Below are 19,275 nucleotides of genomic sequence, written 5' to 3'. Positions count from 1 at the left end.
AAAGTCTTTACCGCTTACTCTCAAACAAGCAAGTGTTTTACTAAGTACTGATGCTGTGTCCCATTCACTTCAAATGGCTACTGATAGGGGACCAGATAACCCCCCCCCCATGTAATATTGGTAGCCTAATAACCCCTTTAACATTACAGATGTTTTTTTAAGGCTGGATACCCTAGGCCTAGGGTGTACCTTTACATGAATGCATTTGTTTTGGGCTAAAATTATTTTTTATTTTTCTTTAGGCTCTGGATTCTTCTAGCTTCAAGTCATCAGACTAGATCTTCAATTTGCATGTGAATGGGACTTAGGTTGCTACTGTGTAACATCGGTGGGTGACTCCCACCAATCATGGTCCAAGTTCTCCATGTCACCTACTGCTGGTCTCCAGTGGTTCTCTATTGTTAAGACTATGGCCTCAGGCATCCCTTTAGTGCTGTGCTTCCACATCTGGTCTCTAGGGATGGACTATATATACTTTCTCAGATTTATAGGCCCAGTGCACTCATTCCCAAATTTCCTCTTACCTATCCATGTTAGACAGCGGCTATAAAAGGGGGTTCCGCTAAACATCCTGTTCTTGTATCCATTACCCTGTGTTCCTCACCTGTGCCTGTTTCTCAGATTATGCTTACCTGCCTGCCTGTACTGTGCGCTCTCTCCTGTATGTTCTGAACCTGTGCTATCTACCTTGACAATGTCCTTGTGTTGGACTGTATTAGCCTTATCCTTGGGTACTGTCTTTCCAGTGTATAACAGAGATTTTTAACTATGCTACGCTACCTGCCTCACCTGCTGGTGCCACACACGGTTACCATCTGGTCCACTGAGCTAGACCACATGAGGAGCCATCTGTGTCCTCTGACAGCAGAAGTCCTGATTCCACATCCTGGGACAGTATAAGGAATGTACAAGTAGAGGGCACCTAGGGTATGGCTAGGTGTATGGCCATTTCTATGGTGTACACCAGCTGTAACCTTTTAATGGGTGGGCAGGGAGCGAGGCGGGCGAAGATGGCATAAACCATGCAGGAATCTATACTTCTCTAGAGCAGGTGTAGATTTTTTTGCAATCCCTGCGACAGGTGCAGGTCCATTCGACTTTATACTAAGGGTTCTTTTACACACACAAATTATCTGACAGATTTTTAAAGCCAAAGCCAGGAATGGATTTGAAAAGAGGAGACATTTCAGTCTTTCCTTTATGATCTGTTCTCTGTTTATAGTCTATTCCTGGCTTTGGCTTCAATAATCTGTCAGATAATTTGCCAGATATCTGTGTGTATAAGGACATTACAGGTGTCCACCTCTTAGTGAATGCGGCCAAGAAGGTGGGGACGGAGCTTTATTTAAGACTGATGTATTCGTATGCCAGTCTTGATAAATGTCCTCATTAGAGTCAGCTCCTGAGCCAAAGCCAAGCTTATTTGGTAGTACAACAGGTCCACATCCTCTGCCTGTTACATACTGTATTACACAAAAGCTGCAGAACACCAATAAAAACCATATAAACTTATACTGCATAAACTATAAGAATGAAGTATACTATAGAACCTAGAGGCTCCCTAAGATGATGGTACATAAGAGAGTACAGGATCGCTTAAAGGAGAAGTCTGGCGATATTTAAAAAGGCAGGGAGGAACATAATAAACAAGCTTAACTTACAGTACCTCTTCCTATGCCTCCAGAGCACTGTTTTACGGCAGCGGGACCCCCACCAGGCTGCAGTATCCCTGGCGACATCATGACCCAGCTGATGGATTGCCCGCTCAGCCAATCAGTGACTGGGGCGGGACACTGCTCCAATCACTGATTGGCTGATGGGGCAATCCATCAGCTGGGTCAGTCACTTTCCCCTAAGTCATGATGACATTGGAACTTGGGGGAAAATGAGTTCCTGCCAAAATCCTGGAGCCTGTGTTGTGGAATATTAGGGGCACTTGTTTATTACGTTCCCAATGCCCTGTTGGCTGACAAATTTTAAAAATCACTGGATTTCTCCTTTAAACAGTGATTCTGTAACATATTCATATTAGTATTAAACAAATCATACAACCAGTGGGAAATAGAAGAAAGCAGCCAAAGGCATTGAAATCTAAGGTCTATAGAGTGGTGCTTACCACAATCCATCTGCACATGACTGACGATAGACGTGAAGCAGCCTACAGCCAGTGCCGCTGCCAGCAGAGAAGCCACAGGAAACTACATACTGAGATCCTTTAAATTTTTTCTTTCTTTCAGTGTATTTTTTTTAACTGGTTATAAAGCTGTATATTAGAGAATTACTATCACATTTATTATTTTTATGAATCCAGATGTATTCTGTAACTGTATAAAACATGTTGGACATTGGCAGTATCAATATTGAATTGTTTTTGTATAATAGGTCAGAAAGCGAGGTGCGGGGCTGCAGTATCTGAGGTTGCCATGGTTTACAGGCATTTCTGCATATTTGTTATGTTTGGCTAAGTGCACAGAGGGATCTCTTCTCTTGTTAGCTTTAGATCAAACGCATTTAATCTAATATTCTATGAGGAATGGGGAGAAACTGCACAGCCTATGCTATAAGCCTTGGATGTTACAGGAACTTTCCAGGCTTATGTATAATTACGTAAAATTACGTAACTTTATAATTTGCTTTATAATGAAATCCTTCAATACTGTCTTGATATCTGTATTTGGTCGAACCAGCTATTTTGTAGATGAAAAAGGCCAAATAATCAGGATCTTGCACATTACTGTCATTACAGGTGTTTTTTTCAGGATGCATTATCCTATGTACAAATGTAGAGCCAGCCGTAGGGTAGATGGCGCCCTGTGTGGAATTTGCTTTTGGTTCCCCACTCCCCACCCCCATCTAGATGCAGGACTATCAGAGTGTCAGAATCAGCAGGACATGAGATCAGAATGTATACAGGGAGTGCGCTTTATATATACTGTGTGGGGAGTTCTGGAGTCTTAGCAACAAACTCATACTACCAAACATTTCCAAATAACATGCAGAAATAAATCCAGCTCCTGCTGTAGTAAACCAACACTACAATGCAGAAATTAATCCTGCTCCACCTGTAGTAAACCAACACTGCAGTGCAGCAATCAATCCTGCTCCACCTGTAGTAAACCAACACTGCAGTGCAGCAATCAATCCTGCTCCACCTGTAGTAAACCAACACTGCAGCGCAGAAATTAATCCTGCTCCACCTGTAGTAAACCAACACTGCAGTGCAGAAAATAATACTGCTCTACCTTTAGTAAACCTACAAAAAACATACTGCTCCGCCTGTAGTAACCCAACACTACAGTGCAGCAGTCCTGTTTCCATCTCCACCCCTTTTCAAACCCTTCCTATCCCACTCCACACTAATAGTAACAATGATTCCCCTCACCTCCACTTCCAGTGGCAGCAACCCTTTCCTCTCTTTACCCAATTTCTTTCCTCCACACCACTTTCCTTATTCACAGTCCCAGGACAGGACAGCCAGTCTCTCTGGTAACACATTACCATAAAACAGGGAGTGTCTTCTGGGCCTCAGAAACTTCCAGTGGTCTCTCCACATTCCCAATCTTCAGTTATACAGCCCACTAGGTACAGGGAGACCCGGGAGATCATGGTCATATGACCATGATCATTACTTCATCGCAGGCCCTTTCTATACTGTCAATTAGGGATGGTCCGAACCTGGTTTGGATGGGGTTCGTACGAACCCGAACCCTCCGCAATGATTACCGCTGTCTGCCCGCTTCGTGCAGCGGGCGGATCCAGCGGGAGGAACACCTGGAAAACTGGGATACAGCCATAGCCATAGGCTGTATCCCAGTTTTCCAGGCGGTCCTCCCGCTGTATCCGCCCGCTGCACGGAGTGGGCAGACAGCAGGAATCCGATGCCGAGCGTTCGGGTTCAGCCGAACCCGAACCTGGGTGGGTTTGAACCATCTCTACTGTCAATATGAAGCATAATAATGCAGAGCTGCTATTATCAGTGTAGTCTCTGCCTGACCATACTCGCTCAGCACTAGTAATAAATATAGTCTGTCAGTCTCTAGGTGTGAACTGGTTCCATTCACAAACAGCAAACAGAGATTTTGCAAATAGAAAAAAACCCTAAAAGTTGTAGAATCCATTATTGCAAAAAATGGTTAAACTTTAAATGTAACTGTAAAATGGAAAATACCAAGCAAGGAGAAGTTCAGGTTCAGCAGAATTCTCTCTGGTTTGTCTTAATACAGGCAACATAATTATAACCCTAGAAAGTCTAGGAAGAAAATAGCTGCATGTGAAGAGTGGAACGGCTGAGATCAGAGATGACAACTCATTCCCACCCCTCCTATTTTAGATGCATGTGTGCAGATTGACTTGTGCTGCCACGGAAAATAAGCTTTCAATTTGCATTGCACGGCTAGGCTGGGATATAGGGAGCAGGTACATTGTAGATGTAGTCCTCTGTATTTAGTATAAAAGTTCTCTAAAGGGAATGTACCCTTCTCAATAGGGGGAAGCATGCACTTGTCTCATAGTAATATACCAAAACAATAACTGCGTTATGTGGGAAAAGTATGTTTAACAATAAGAATCGAATTGGATCCCCTCCAGGGACATCAGGGAATACTTTCCCAAAGAAAGCTTTGAGAATGACTTTTCAGATGCCATAGGGCAGGGTACAAACCTGACCTCGGCACTATGTAGATTGCTATACATGGAGTCATTATACAGTCATGTGCTACTTTCAAAGACCCGAATATGTGAGATTTATTTGCATTCTATTTAAATAATTGGGATCTGTGTCTTTAACATTTGTCATAGAGATGTGTCCATGCTTATCTTATCTGTATGCTACATTTATTTAATGATTCTCGCTGTGTGATTACCAGGACCTCGAGGTTGTGACCTTCTCTCACTAACCATAATCAGGGCCGTATTACCAGCTGCTGCTGCCCTAGGCACCGAACCTGGAGACCCCCCATCTTCACACACTGATTAGCATCATGATTTTCTAGTTTCTGAACATCATATTGATATCTGATCAGTCTTAGGCCGCTTTCCCACATTAGGCTGGGTTCACACTACGTATATTTCAGTCAGTATTGTGGTCCTCATATTGCAACCAAAACCAGCAGTGCAGTAGCGTAATTTGGTGGGGGCAGAGGGGGCGGACGCTCCCGGGCCCACACAGGCAGGGGGCCCACTGAAGATTTTGCCAGTTAATGCTGTCTGCAAAAGCTATTGCTTTTGCAGACAGACTTAACAAATGTCTATTGGCTGTAGATAGCCCTGGCCAGCAACCAGTGTTCCTGGGGGGCCCAAACGTCTACCGAATGTTGTTTCTGACCATTTAGCTGTATGCGCTTGTATGATAGGAGAACATACAGTTGAATGCAGCAGGGTGATTGACAAGGTGAGGAGAGCATTGGCTCTCCACCCTGCCAATGAATGTTGTGACCACAAGAGGCTGTTCCCTCCCTTAGAGCTGAGGGACATGGGTGATGTCACTCGTGTGCTCACAGAGCAGGGGGGAATTGATATCAGAAGACTAAAGTACTGCAACCGCACAGCAGGTAAGTATGGCTTTTTTCCCCTTAGTTATAAAGGAGGAGACCTATCGGGGTGGGTGGGGCTAACTCCTGGGAAGGATGTCATCTATGGGGGATGGGGGATGGAATGTGCTGGCTAACTGAAAAGGGGGTAACTAATCTGGAGGTGCAGTCTACTCACAGTGATGGGGGTATCTAACAACCAGGAGGATTACCAGGGAGATTACTGCTGTGGAAGGGGGTGGCTGCATGGAGAATACATACCAGGGGGATTAACTACATGAGATGGTGCTGGAGGGGATGCCTACATGAAGGATACTACCTTTTTGGGGGGAGTGGGGGGGATTGCTTGTACAGAGAGGTCTAAATACTAGATAGATGCACAGAGGGGAGTATAACTTCTATATGAGGGCACAGAGGGCTCTAACTACTACATGGAAACAGAGGGAAATAATAACTATATTGGGGCACAGAAGGCCTAACTGCTATATGGGTGCACAGAGAAGCTGAACTTCAATATGAAGGTACAGAGGGGCCTGATTACTATATGGGGGTGCACAGGGAGGGTCTATCTATGGAGGAACAAGGGAGGATAATCTACTAAGTTAGGGTATAGATGTGGCCTTTTTACTATATATTAGAGCATAGAGGAACCCTGCGAACTATATGAGGGCTAAAATTGGGTCTAAATACTACATGGAGGCATAAATTGGCTGCTCTCATATACCCTGTACACCATTACTATCATGGCTGATTTCTCCTATATATTTAATGTATTGTCATGTATTGTTTTTATGAATTAGTAAAGTCATTATTCCATTTAGTTATGTTGCAGTAGTCTGGCTTTTTTGTATACCGGTTATTTAGTATAGGTGCCTTAGACTGCATGGGACTATTAATTGTTATTGCCCAGCATTTGTACTATACATTTACTCTATTGGTACTGCGGGTATAGCCTTCAGGTGTCACTGACCATCAGCTATGGTGTAGTCCTCATGCTGCCCAATAGATATTAGACAGATAGATATGAGATAAAGAGATAGAAGAACGGATGGATGGCTAATTAGAAAACAGAAACAGCGCCATAGCTTCCTCTATGTTCTTTGTGGTATTACAACTTGGTTCCATTCTCTTTTAGTGGAACGGAGCTGCACTACCACATCCAAGCTTTAGAGGAGAGTAGCGCCGTTTCTGGAAAAAGACAGCTATGTTTTTCAATGCTGGATAACCCCTGTAATTTTTACATAGTTATATATGTGAAATGTAGAAAGTCTTTTCCACTGTTCTCAGTCCCTGTTCACTATGAATAATGAAGTAGAAAATACCCATTATTATTCGGAAAGCATTGTCATCTACAGAGGTTCCCTATAGATAACATAATTGGTTGGGGGCCCACTGAGACTCCCTTGCCCCCCCTAGGCTGAACCCCTAGCTACGCCCCTGCAGCAGTGGATTAAAAACACAGAAAGGCTCTGTTCACACAATGTTGAAATTGAGTGGATGGCCGCCATTTAATGGCAAATATTTGCTGTTATTTTAAAACAACAGCTGTTATATTGAAATAATGGCCGTTATTTACTGTTATATGGCGGCCATCCACTCAATTTCACCATTGTGTGAACAGATCCTTTCTGTGTTTTTAATCCACTCCTGGTTTTGGTTGTAATATGAGGACCACAATACTGACTGAAATATACGTAGTGTGAACCCAGCCTTACTCTACATCACCACATATAAACCAGACCCTCATGCGGTAACCAATAAGCATATGGCCAATAATGCTGTGACATGGTTAACAATGCTATACCAGACCTGACCAATACTGCCATACTGTAACTGTATAACACCACCACACTGGACCTGACCAATACCACCATACCCTCCCTCCAAAAGATAACAGATTTACTGGCAAGTCTGAATGGGAGGTGGAAGACTAAAAAAGTAAAAACAACAAAAGTTTTTTTTCCTTTCCCCTTCTTCCTGGTGCTGCCCCCCTAAAAGGTGCTGCCCTAGGCACTGGCCCACGGGTGCCTAGTGGTAAATACGGCCCTGACCATAATCACTGTGTAAGTCTATGAGAGGAGATACTGAGATTGTTATTTAAAGAGGCCTTTTGACTCCTCTGATAACATGTCAGGATATGGTGGTGGAAGATTGTGATGAGAAACCACATTCCATCAGTTAAGGAATACCGCTTTAGCACAAAAGAGCGCTAAAGCGGTATTCCCATGACCTAAAGTTTTGTATGGTGGTAAAAAAGCAATTCTGCAAATACATTGCATTAGCAAAATTGCTTTATTTTGAAGTTTGGCCCCTTCGTCTCCCTGTAGTGTTGATGGCTCAATGCCTAGGTTCCCGACCAATGATCTCCCCTCTGAGATCGGTGGCCGTGTTCAGACACCAGTTGGATGGCCAGGATTCTCGGGGAGCAGTGAGTATGCGTTAATCCCTCTCCTTCCCACTGAGCTTACACACATCTTCAGAGCTTAGATTGTCCCTGGAGACATCTGTAACCTCAGTGGGAGGTACGGCAATTGTCTCCCACTGAATCAGTTTGGCACCATTGCACCTCAGCACCTTCTCCACCAGCAGTGGTGCCAAACCTAATATTCAGCAGGTAGGACAACCCCCTTTAAAGTGCATATGTGTTCTATGGCTGTGAGCAGCCCTGAGTTATACTCTCAGAGATTATGGCGCCTTCACAAGGTGCCAGCTGCCATTAGTTTAAATATGGCCCTGGTGGTCATTGCCATTAGTTACCACATCCAATATACCCAATATACTAATGTGGTCCTAGACACTCACCTGGTTCAGCCCTCAAGGGGAGAATGCTCACTGAGGGTCATGTCCTACTGAGAATTGAGCAGCGGCGACTGCCCATAGATTGCAATGACTTCCATAGGCCGTGAAGGGGAAGTCATTGCTGTTCATTTCTCAATGGACTGTACATCCGAGAGTTGTTCCCATTGACAGCTGGGCATTGTTTACTGGCCACTTGTCGCTGTATACACACGTTAGATCATTGGACATTGGTCATTGGTCATATCGTCTGTTATTTAGCATAGAAAGGCGTTGTGTGAATGTAGCCTACAACTACCTTCTCCTCTGTAATAGACACGGGTCCTGAATAGAGAACATCAGACATAGCTGCAGTCTATGAACCCAGTCTTACCCAGGTTTACAAGTGAATGATGAAGTAAGTTAGGAAAAGTAGAGCATGTCTCCTATCTGTCAGCTGGTTTGCCGAGACTCCATTATATACTGCAATGAAGTCTTTTGACACAGATCAACGATCCCTGGGTGAATATCTGTCTCCATTTACTTGTCAAAAACTGAGCAGTCTAAATGACACTTGTTTACAGAATCCCAACCCTAAAAAAAACTGCACGCTTCAACCTCCTGTAGAGTGCAAAATGATTTGTCTGGATGTGTGGGAATTTAGTAAACCTTAATATTGTATTATATATCGGTGGAGATTGTAGGCAGATTCGGGATAGACATTAGATTTTAGAAACTACATGCTTAGAAGATGCCTGCAGGAATAGGGAGGCCTAACTGGATAACTGAGGTTGTGTGTAATGTGTGTGCAGTGTGTGTAATGTGGATATAGTGTGCAAAATATTTGATGTGTGTGTAATGTGTATAGTGTGATTGTAATGTGAATGTAACATGTGCATTTGTGTAATGGGGATATACTGTGCACTATGTGTGCACTTTGTGTAATGCATATAGTGGGTGTACTATGTATATTGTGCAAAATGTGTGAAGTGTATGTGCATATAATGTGTCATGTATGTAATGTGTGCATGTCTGTCATGTGTATAGTGTGTAATGTGTATAGTATGTGTGCCTGTGTGTAATGTGCATAGAGTGTGCCTGTGTGTCAGTAGCGGATAATAATAGCTCCTAAGGGGCACATGGCCCCCCGAACATACTTATGTTCAGTCATGATTTGCATAAAAATTGCTGCTTTATACCGCAATTTTGCACAAATTAGGGCAAAATAGCAGCCAGGAGACAATGTAAGATTAGAGACTATATTGAAGGACCTTATCATGTGATAATGATGTCACCACAGGTCATTTACAGGCTGCATTATGGACGAAAAAGACTTAAGTTAGTGCCCCCATAGTTATAGTGGGTTAAAGGGGCCCAAGCTTAGTGTACAGCCCGGGGCCCATAGTAAAGTTAACCCGCCCCTGCTGTGTGTACAGTAATGTGTATAGTGTTTGTGCGTCTGTGTGTAATGTGTATAGTGTCTGTGCCTGTGTGTAATGTGTATAGTGTGTGTGCCTGTGTGTAATGTGCATAGTGTCTGTGTCTGTATGTAATGTGTATGGTGTGTATGCCTGTGTGTAATGTGTGTGCCTGTGTGTAATGTGTATAGTGTCTATGTCTGTATGTCATGTGTATAGTGTGTGTGCCTGTGTGTAATGTGTATAGTGTGTGTGCCTGTGTGTAATGTGTATAGTGTGTGTGACTGTGTGTAATGTGTATAGTGTGTGCCTATGTGTAATGTGTATAGTGTCTGTGTCTGTATGTAATGTGTATAGTGTGTGTGCCTGTGTGTAATGTGTATAGTGTGTGTGCCTGTGTGTAATTTGTATAGTGTGTGTGTCTGTATGTAATGTGTATGGTCTGTGTGCCTGTGTGTAATGTGTATAGTGTGTGCTTGTGTGTAATGTGTATAGTGTGTGTGCCTGTGTGTAATGTGTATACTGTAGTGTGTGCCTGTGTGTAATGTGAATAGTGTGTGTGCCTGTGTGTAATGTGTATAGTGTGTGTGCCTGTGTGTAATGTGTATAGTGTGTGTGCCTGTGTGTAATGTGTATACTGTAGTGTGTGCCTGTGTGTAATGTGAATAGTGTGTGTGCCTGTGTGTAATGTGTATATTGTGTGTGCCTGTGTGTAATGTGTATAGTGTGTGCCTGTGTGTAATGTGTATATTGTGTGTGCCAGTGTGTAATTTGTATAGTGTGTGTCTGTGTGTAATGTGTATAGTGTGTGTAATGTGTATAGTGTGTGCCTGTGTGTAATGTGTATAGTGTTTGTGCATGTGTGTAATGTATATAGTGTATGTATGTGTGTAATGTATTTGTATAAACACAAAAGAAGCATTATTTAGGAATCTCATACAACTTCCATAACGTTGTTGAACCTGCCCTTTTTAGCCATGTGAATGTGATAATAAGATAGTAAGTTCAGGCTGTGTGTTTACACATTTTAAGCCTGAAACCAAATGCATATGCAATTGTCCGCAATGGGTCCTTTAAGAAAGAGACTCCAGTTCTAATGGTTTTCAACCCCTTTACTACTGGATGGTGAGACTCTATATTAAAGTCCTGTTGTGTCAGCAATGTGGTGAGGAATTGACCCAAGGGTCATATAAAGAGAAGCAGGCACCTAGCTATGCGGGGCATTTTTATCTTTGTCATAGGGTCCCCACTGGAGCGCATTGTCCTCAGGCTATAAGAAGACGGTGCCCAGGGCTAAATGGAGAATTTTTAATATTCAAAGGAAAATTAAATTTGAACTATTTCAATAAATAAATCTCGGGATTTAAATATTTCAATAAATATTCTCCATAATACTTCTCCTAAACAAGATTGTACTGTTGCCTTGTTTTCTGCATATGTGATGGTGGTAAATGCAGCCTATAAATGGAGATGAGAAGACTGTGCTGGGTCCCGGTAAAATATATGTAAATGATTCACGATAAGAGACATGATTTCGAGAGAAAATGTGAAAATCTGGGCAGAGTAATAAAGAAAATCGCATCATTAAGTCACTTGCCATAAAAATGTCAATTCAGGTAAGTATGGGTATGACCTTGCTCCGCTCGTCTCAGAAGACAAATATCGGTATTTCTACATGCAAATTATATAATAAGATAGAGCAACTTTTTCTGGGTGTTCCTGTTTCTTCGAATTTTTATGCCCAGAAATATCCAGGATGCTGCCTCGCCGGCACAAATGCTGAAGCTGGGTAAAGACTGACATTATCTTACCTATCCAAATTGCAGGAACATATTATCTCTAATTGGCTTCTAAAATCTATGTAAAACATTAGATTTTCTAACACTAAAGCCCATAGCAAGATAGGAAATAGAAAATACCTCTGCCTCCATCTAAAGATATTTCAGGGCTATAGCGCAGGCGGGAAGAAAACTCTGAAAATGCGACACTTATTCCTGATGAAAAGAAGACGCTGCCCTTTAGGCCGTAGAAAACTGTCCATATACTATATATAGTATAAGACCCATTCTAGTCTATGGGCCAATGCACATGATTGTGGCTTTAACAGTTTCCTAGTGCCTGAACTACAAAAAAATAATAAAAAAAATAAGGAAGTCATCATGCATCTTTTACAGCGTCTACTATGTGCATGGTCCGTGACTGTGGGCAGCCTAGAGATGCCTTCTCATGGATATTGACTGCTGTGGCATCTCTCCAGTCACTCATTACTACAGAGCACTGGGTGAATATTCATAAAGAGGTGTGGGCGGAACTAAGGCTCTAGTCCCGCCCCCAGTGCACCAAACAGCTCAATTTACATATTAATAAAATGCAGGATTTAAAAACAACAGCGTTGAGTATGAAGGTAAGACAATGACCTCCATTCTCAGCATCTTCTGCTCTATGGGAACATAACAACATGTTAAAGTCACCCACTGCTTGTTTCCCTTTAAGCAGTCTAAGATTGATGCAGCTTTAATTTATCTCCTCCCTCTCCTGGTATTGCCGTCTCCAAAACTATCTCTTTATGGGTTTGAGCCCCTCTCTTTCCGTCCTTGGTTGAATTTGATAGACGTGTATTTTTTTTCAACAGTATTCTGTAGGTTAAGGTGCACGGTAAGATTACCCTACGTAAACTTGCCGCTGCCTTAAATTGTAACTTTTTGGTGGTAGTCAACATAGTATCAGGATTGGGTTGAGTTTGGTGGAGACCACTAGGCAAAAAGATTGGTAGAGATTGGAAGGCAAACTGTTCAGTAGAGATCACTAGAGAAAAGTTAAGGCTGCACCACTTGTACTTTTGTTTACTTTAGTATAGTGTTCTATATATTATTATGCAGTATTGTAGTATTCTATATCAGTATGAGTATTTCTGAGCCAAAACAAGGAGTGGCTTCAAAAAAGAGAGGCATTCTTTTTTCCTCAATTTTTAATAGCACTAGGTTAATGTATGGAGTTGAGCAAACTTCAAGCGTGCTCGGGTTATTCCAAACCCAAGCGTGGGGAATTTGGCTAGCGGTGGCTGCTGAAGGTGAATGCAGCCCAAGAGAGTACCCCTAGGGAGTATTTGTACCCCTACTATTTGTGAGTTTGGTGGTGTGCCTCGCCTCCTTGAGGACCCTGGCAACCCGGCAGAAAGGCGTTGGAAGGTGGGGGACTCGCATACAAGGTAGGGAACCCGTAGGGTCTGTTACAAAGGGGTAGACCAAGGCAATGGTTGCCCTTTTTATGGCGAATGTTTTGACATTCCCTGTGCGAGCAGGGGTAGTATGGCCTACACCTTAACCCTGGCTGGGGTATTATAGGGTTAGAGGGTTCCTGCATTTTGAATGTGGGACCACTCCACATAAAGGCTTAATGTATGGCTACTGGGCATGTCATTGCACAGACAGTATAGCAACTTTTTTTTTTACCATAAGGCTAGGTTTACACTATCTAAAAATGACGGAGGTATTTCATAATAACGGCTGTCATTGTGCAAATAACGTCCCTTATCTTACAAATAACAGGCGTTATTTGCACAATGGTGTCTCTTGTTATGAAAGACAGACGTCATATTTACATAGTATGGAGCTAGCCCAATGGTATACAAGTGTAAGAGAGCTGGAGTAGTATCTGGGTGTGTACATGGTGATGCCCTCCTTGGATTTTGTTGAATGAAGTACGAGGGAACCAATGAGGAAGTTTATTCAAAACTAAAGTCACCTCCCATCGCTCAGGCAGGTTGGCTATTACTTTTTATGTAGAATATAACAGGATTGCAAAGAAGTCACATTTTTTCATGCATATGTGTTGGAACTACGTCTGGTTTTGGCTGGAAAAAAAACAAAGTATACTAAACTAGGCCATGTTCACATAACGTAGGTTTTGAATTAATCACGGCCGTTATTAATTCAAAACTTATGTGCAGTGCAGTTAAAGGGAATCCCGGCCGAAGTGTAGACACAGAGGGGGAGATTCATCAAAAATGGTGTAAAGTGAAACTGGCTCAGTTGCCCCTACCAACCAATCAGATTCCACCTTTCATTTTCCAAAGAGTCTGTGAGGAATGAAAGGTGGAATCTGATTGGTTGCTAGGGGCAACTGGCCAGGTTCACTTTACACCATGTTTGATAAATCTCCCCCATAGTATACACTCTGGCCGGGATCCCTAGAGGCCACACAAATAACTCACATGTCAGTTTTGTGCAGCCCCAATTTGATAAATTGCGGCCGCACGATCCATTGTCGGCTATGGTGAATTGGGATGCGGGCGCCCACGGGTGTGTCTGCATCCAAATTCGGCATAAAGGAAGATCATCTACTGCATTCTCGCCTGGGATGATCTTCACAAACACCAGCCGTTCTGTGACCCGGCCAGGTCACAGAACGGCCGATGTTTTACACAGTGGGAACGTGGCCCTGTTCCCTGCAATATACTAAGGTGTGTTTTTCTTTTCTTTTTTTTGTAAAGAGAGCACCTGGTGTTTTACAATTTAGTAATTTGTTCCATTATCACATCTTCAAGTCGTTACTCTATAGCCTTGAATGTTATTTCTGTTCTCCGTAATCACTCTGATTACTTTCCATGATTCGGTAATAATCTTATTTTTAACAATATTATAAATTACATTTGATTGTACCATAATACAGCGCTTATTGTGCTCTTATTATTTGTAGGTTTATTAAACACAGCTCAGCTCACTAAAGTTCCTATTTCTTACTATATATCTTTATTACATATCTTTAGTTGGTTGTCACACTTGTTGACTCTTTCATAGAGGACTACAATGTCATATAGGGCACCCCCCCCCCCCCTTTGTTAGCCAGATAAGAGCATAGAGATCTTTTAGAGGGGATATCCAATATTAGAAAAACCTATCCGCTTTTCTCCGGAAACAACAATGTACCAGTTACCTGATGTTCTTACAACCTGGCATGTACATTGAAAAGTTTACTTACTAATAACCACAGTAAACTTCATATAGATGGTATACATATATATATATATATATATATATATATATATATATATATATATATATATATCTTATTTAAAGATAGAAAAGTAACAAAGGACCAATCATACCTCTTGCTTATCGTGGTTGCACTTTTCACAAACTGCGGGTGAGGAATAGTGATGGAAAACGGATCCGGAGAGGTTATCAATAATCATCAATTCTCCTTCAAATGAATCCTTAATTATCAAAGAAACGCTGTCCAGCCACAAGTTCTCCTAGGGATGGTAAAGATCATAGGGTGTCATATTTCCAATATAAATATTACAATATTAAGAAGGCCTATGGGGGGGGGGGTGTTGTCAGGATTTATCAAGAACAAATATATTGATATATTGAGAGGCACAGTTATGTATAAGAACTAGATGGTAACTACTAGATACTAATTACTGCAGGTTAAAGCAAAAATTAAAAAATCTCCAGTCTTCCAGTAGTTATCAGCCGCTGTATGTCCTGAAGGAAATTTATTTCCAGTCTAGAGAGCAGGAAAGGGGATTTCTATGGAGATTTGCTGCTGCTCTGGACAGTTCCCAACATGGACAGGGGTGGCAGCAGAGAGCACTGTGTCAGACTGGAAAGAGTACACCACTTCCTGCAGAACATACAGCAGTTGTTAAGTACTGAAGGGCTTGAGATTACAAATCTAAGTTTCTGACACGAGTTGCTTTGGAAAAATAAAAAATAAAAAACAGAGTTTAACATACACTAAATAGCCATTATATTAAAATCATCAAAAGTGTCTATTCACACATTAGTATATTTTTCACTCCGTAAATTTAAGTCTGCTTATTTTTCATTAGCAATCCGCAAATTTCCATCCGTATTGAATCCATATTTTTTTGCTGAATTGGGGTTAATAATCTACTCACTATTTGCAGATTGCGGATCCGTATTTTTGCCTAGGGCCTGTACTTTTTTTCTTTTGCGGTATGGATCACAACCCTGTAGACAACTACAGATGTGTGAAAAGGGCCATTGAAATACATTGATCCCATTTCCCATCTGCAGTTGCGGACAGAATTGGGGACGTGTGAATAGGACCTAACGGCCGTTGTCATGCTATGTCAGCTGTTATTTCTCGTTAAATTACATCATCCAATGTAAAAAAACGTCTTGTTTTAAATCCTCCCAATCACTAATGATAATAAGATGACTCGTATTTCTGTTTTCAATCCACTCCTGGTTATGGTTGAAAAATACTAAGCAAAAATACTGTGTAGGAACATAGCCTTAGGGTTCATAGAATCAGGGAATACAAAAACAGAACTCAATAGGAATATAGGGGAGATTTATCAAACTGGTGTAAAGAAGAATTGGCCCAGTTGCCCCTAGCAACCAATCAGATTCCACTTTTCATTTTCCAAAGAGTCTGTGAGGAATGAAAGGTGGAATCTGATTGGTTGCTAGGGGCAACTGGGCCAGTTTCACTTTACACCATGTTTGATAAATCTCCCCCATAGTCCAAAAAACAAAAGCTGAAGTCTTAGCCAGCAACTGGAATCATCATAATTTATTCTTACTTCAAATTTTTCTCGTGAATAAGGTTTAAGGAAACAGTGTAGACCTATAAACATCAAGTGGCGATATCGTAATAGAACCTGCCATTAAAAGCTTTCTCATTAATAACTAATAGGGTTACTAAGGAGATGGATCACATGTAGCGTTCTTTGTATTTAAGATCCAGTCTGTCACGGACAAGAGAAGAGAGAGGAGGCTATGTGTTTATTGTGCTTGTTTGCGGCTAATCCTCCTGACGTCAGAGGCTGTGGAAGAAGCCGGTGATTCACTGCTCTCCATCATGCTCCGCTCTCCTGTCATTCCTAAGCACTAGCGCTCAGGTGTTATTGTGAACTCCTGGCCTCCTGCCGCACTTCTTCTGTGCTTCGTGGATGATAAAAGAACACCGTGTCAATGGGTAGTAAGATGTCTCTTTAGGTAAAAGGCTGACGTTTTACTGTTAACCCTGCAGGGACAGTCCTAGGGGGCCACAGTTGGGAAGTGGTTAAAAAAATACATAAAATCATTGCAAAAACGGTAATTGCTAAGGTGTTTGAAAAGAACAATGTTACGTAAAGTGAAGCGTCTCTAGAATAAAGGGGTTTACTTCCATTTAAATATCTCAAGCCTTCCAGTACTTATCAGTTGCTGTATGTCCTGCAGGAAGTGGTGTATTTGTTCCAGTCTGACACTGTGCTCTCTGCTGCCACCTCTGTCCATGTCAGGAACTGTCCAGAGCAGTAGCAAATCCCTATAGAATACTCTTCCTGCTTTGGACAGTTCCAAAGAGCGCTGTGTCTGAATGGAAAGAATTTACCACTTCCAGCTTCAGATTGGGTTCTTTACAGCACCAACCACTCCTTTATGCTGAATTTATAGTAGCAATTGTGGGTGAAGACCTAGAATCAGCAAATCTCACTGAAAGGACTAACACAGAATGGCATGGAACAGCTTTCAATGTGTTCAATTCAAAGCACTGAAAAATGGTTTATAAATTTAAAAGTAGGAATTGCTACAATGTATCTTAAATACAAAAAGCATAAAATGCAATAAAAAACAGTATATATATATATATATATATATATATATATATATATATATATATACACACACACATACACACACATATATATGTATTTTTTTAACCAAAATAAGGAGTGGGTTGGCAAATCTTTCCATTATAATTTTGCCCTGTCAGTTCCAATACTGATTTTGGTGGAAAAAAAAGACTGACCAAAATACTGACGGAAATACAGTGGGTGAACATAGCCATATAATGATACAGGTAAATTAGCTGCATCAGATTAGAGTGCACAAGGCCGATTTGTTTTAGCCATTTCTTCGTATGAACATCTATTACACACATCTGTATGTCTGCACTTATTCAGATGCAACTGAGTAGAAATTTTAAGTGAATGTGAGGAGTGTGAGGAGCTCTGTGAGATTTTTGTAATACAGAGGTGAATTTTCCATATTCACTAAAAAAAAAAAAAAAAAAAAATTTGGATCCACAGCTTACAAATAAAACTTATGAAAACTTTATTTCTTTGTCCATAAAAATATACAACATGGTTAAAAAACACTCACGTTTCGGGATTATCTCCCCCTTGCCTTGATTAGGGGAGATGATCCCGAAATGTGTTGGTGTGTTTTTAACCATGTTGTATATTTTTATGGACAAAGAAATAAAGTTTTCATAAGTTTTATTTGGAAGTTGTGGATCCTGTTTCTTCACATGATTGACCAGCTGGAGTGCGGCTCAGCTTGTACCTTTTCCAGGGCTCCAATTTTACCTGGAAAATCAAAGAACTGTTGGGCTTTGAACACACATGGTGAGCTGACTGCCTTTTGTTTATATGTAGAAGAAATAAAAGACTGAATATGGTGAAGATCATCAGCATTCACTCCTTTAAATAGAACCCATCAGCTCTATTTAACGCTGAGCCCTGAAGTTTCAAAAAGGCAGTGCCAATACATGCCTCCTGCCTCCCTCACCCTTTCCTGCTTCCAACACTGGGCTGTGTAGGGGAGCGAAGGGGCATGCATGCTGCAGCTCAGCTATGCCTCCTTGACATCTTAGTATGTTACATAAATGACAGACTCTCTAATCCATGTAGATTGTATATAAATTAAAGTACCATTATTATGCATTGTGGTGTAGTGTCTCCAGAATAGATTTTATAGATTCATGCCCCAGTCCACTTCATGTAAACTGAGCCTTATCATATTTATTACTGTCCCATTTACCTGAGCTGGAGAAAAGCACCTCAAGTTCCGATGACCCTCTGTAGCCGGTCTTCCTCCGCGTCCTCCATTATCAAGAGGAGAAACAGGTGATGTCTGAGAACAAAGACCGTGCGCCAACTCCATTTCAATTTCAGCGTCCAGCTCAGCGTCCTCCTGTGCTTCTTTATTGCTGTCATCCAGGTGCTTCATTAATACCGCAACCACCACATTTATTAGAACAAACTGAGCTGTGAGCACAAAGCTTACAAAGTACAGAGGAGAGATGAATTGGAGGTTGCTCAAGCAGCTGCGGTCATCATTGGTGCAATCACGTAGTGTATCCTGTTGGCAGATCAGAAGGAGTGTTTCAGATTCTCAGTAATTCAATCTTACAGATATAGAAAGCCTTCATTGTTGCCAGCAGCTTGAGATATATTACTGCAGGTATATAGCCATTTACATATTACCATTTTCGCTGATTTAATATTATACAGCCGGAATATAAACTAGCAAGGAAGGAAAACATTGCTTTCAATTACTGTGAGTTAATTTACTTATAGTCCTATACAGACCCTCATCTGTAAGCCAGAACAGGGAGCATCTACAAAGAGCAGCTGACTCTCTAGAGACCTATAACTACAATGAATGGACAGCCTATTGATATTAGTAGAGTGCGCTATTGCCTTGCAGCACTGGGGTTTGGGGTTCAAGTCGCACCAAAGAGAAAATGTTCTCTCTGTATTTGCATTGGTTTCCTCTGAAACATATCTACAGGGGGATTTGGAATTTTAATTG

General features: G+C 41.6%; 1 protein-coding gene across 1 annotated transcript in view; it reads right to left on the bottom strand.

Moving 5' to 3' along the window:
* Positions 1-19,275, bottom strand: part of CACNA1I (calcium voltage-gated channel subunit alpha1 I) — a 495,446-nt gene that overhangs the window by 32,791 nt on the left and 443,380 nt on the right. The window contains exons 32-33 of the mRNA XM_069968882.1: positions 18,502-18,822; positions 14,829-14,975 (exon numbers count right to left, since the gene is read on the bottom strand). Of these exons, the coding sequence (XP_069824983.1) occupies positions 14,829-14,975; positions 18,502-18,822 (468 nt within the window). The remainder of the gene's footprint in view (positions 1-14,828; positions 14,976-18,501; positions 18,823-19,275) is intronic.

This window comes from Dendropsophus ebraccatus, chromosome 4 (genome assembly GCF_027789765.1).
Source record: "Dendropsophus ebraccatus isolate aDenEbr1 chromosome 4, aDenEbr1.pat, whole genome shotgun sequence".
NCBI lineage: Eukaryota > Metazoa > Chordata > Amphibia > Anura > Hylidae > Dendropsophus > Dendropsophus ebraccatus.
This window is presented reverse-complemented; position numbering and strand designations above follow the sequence as displayed.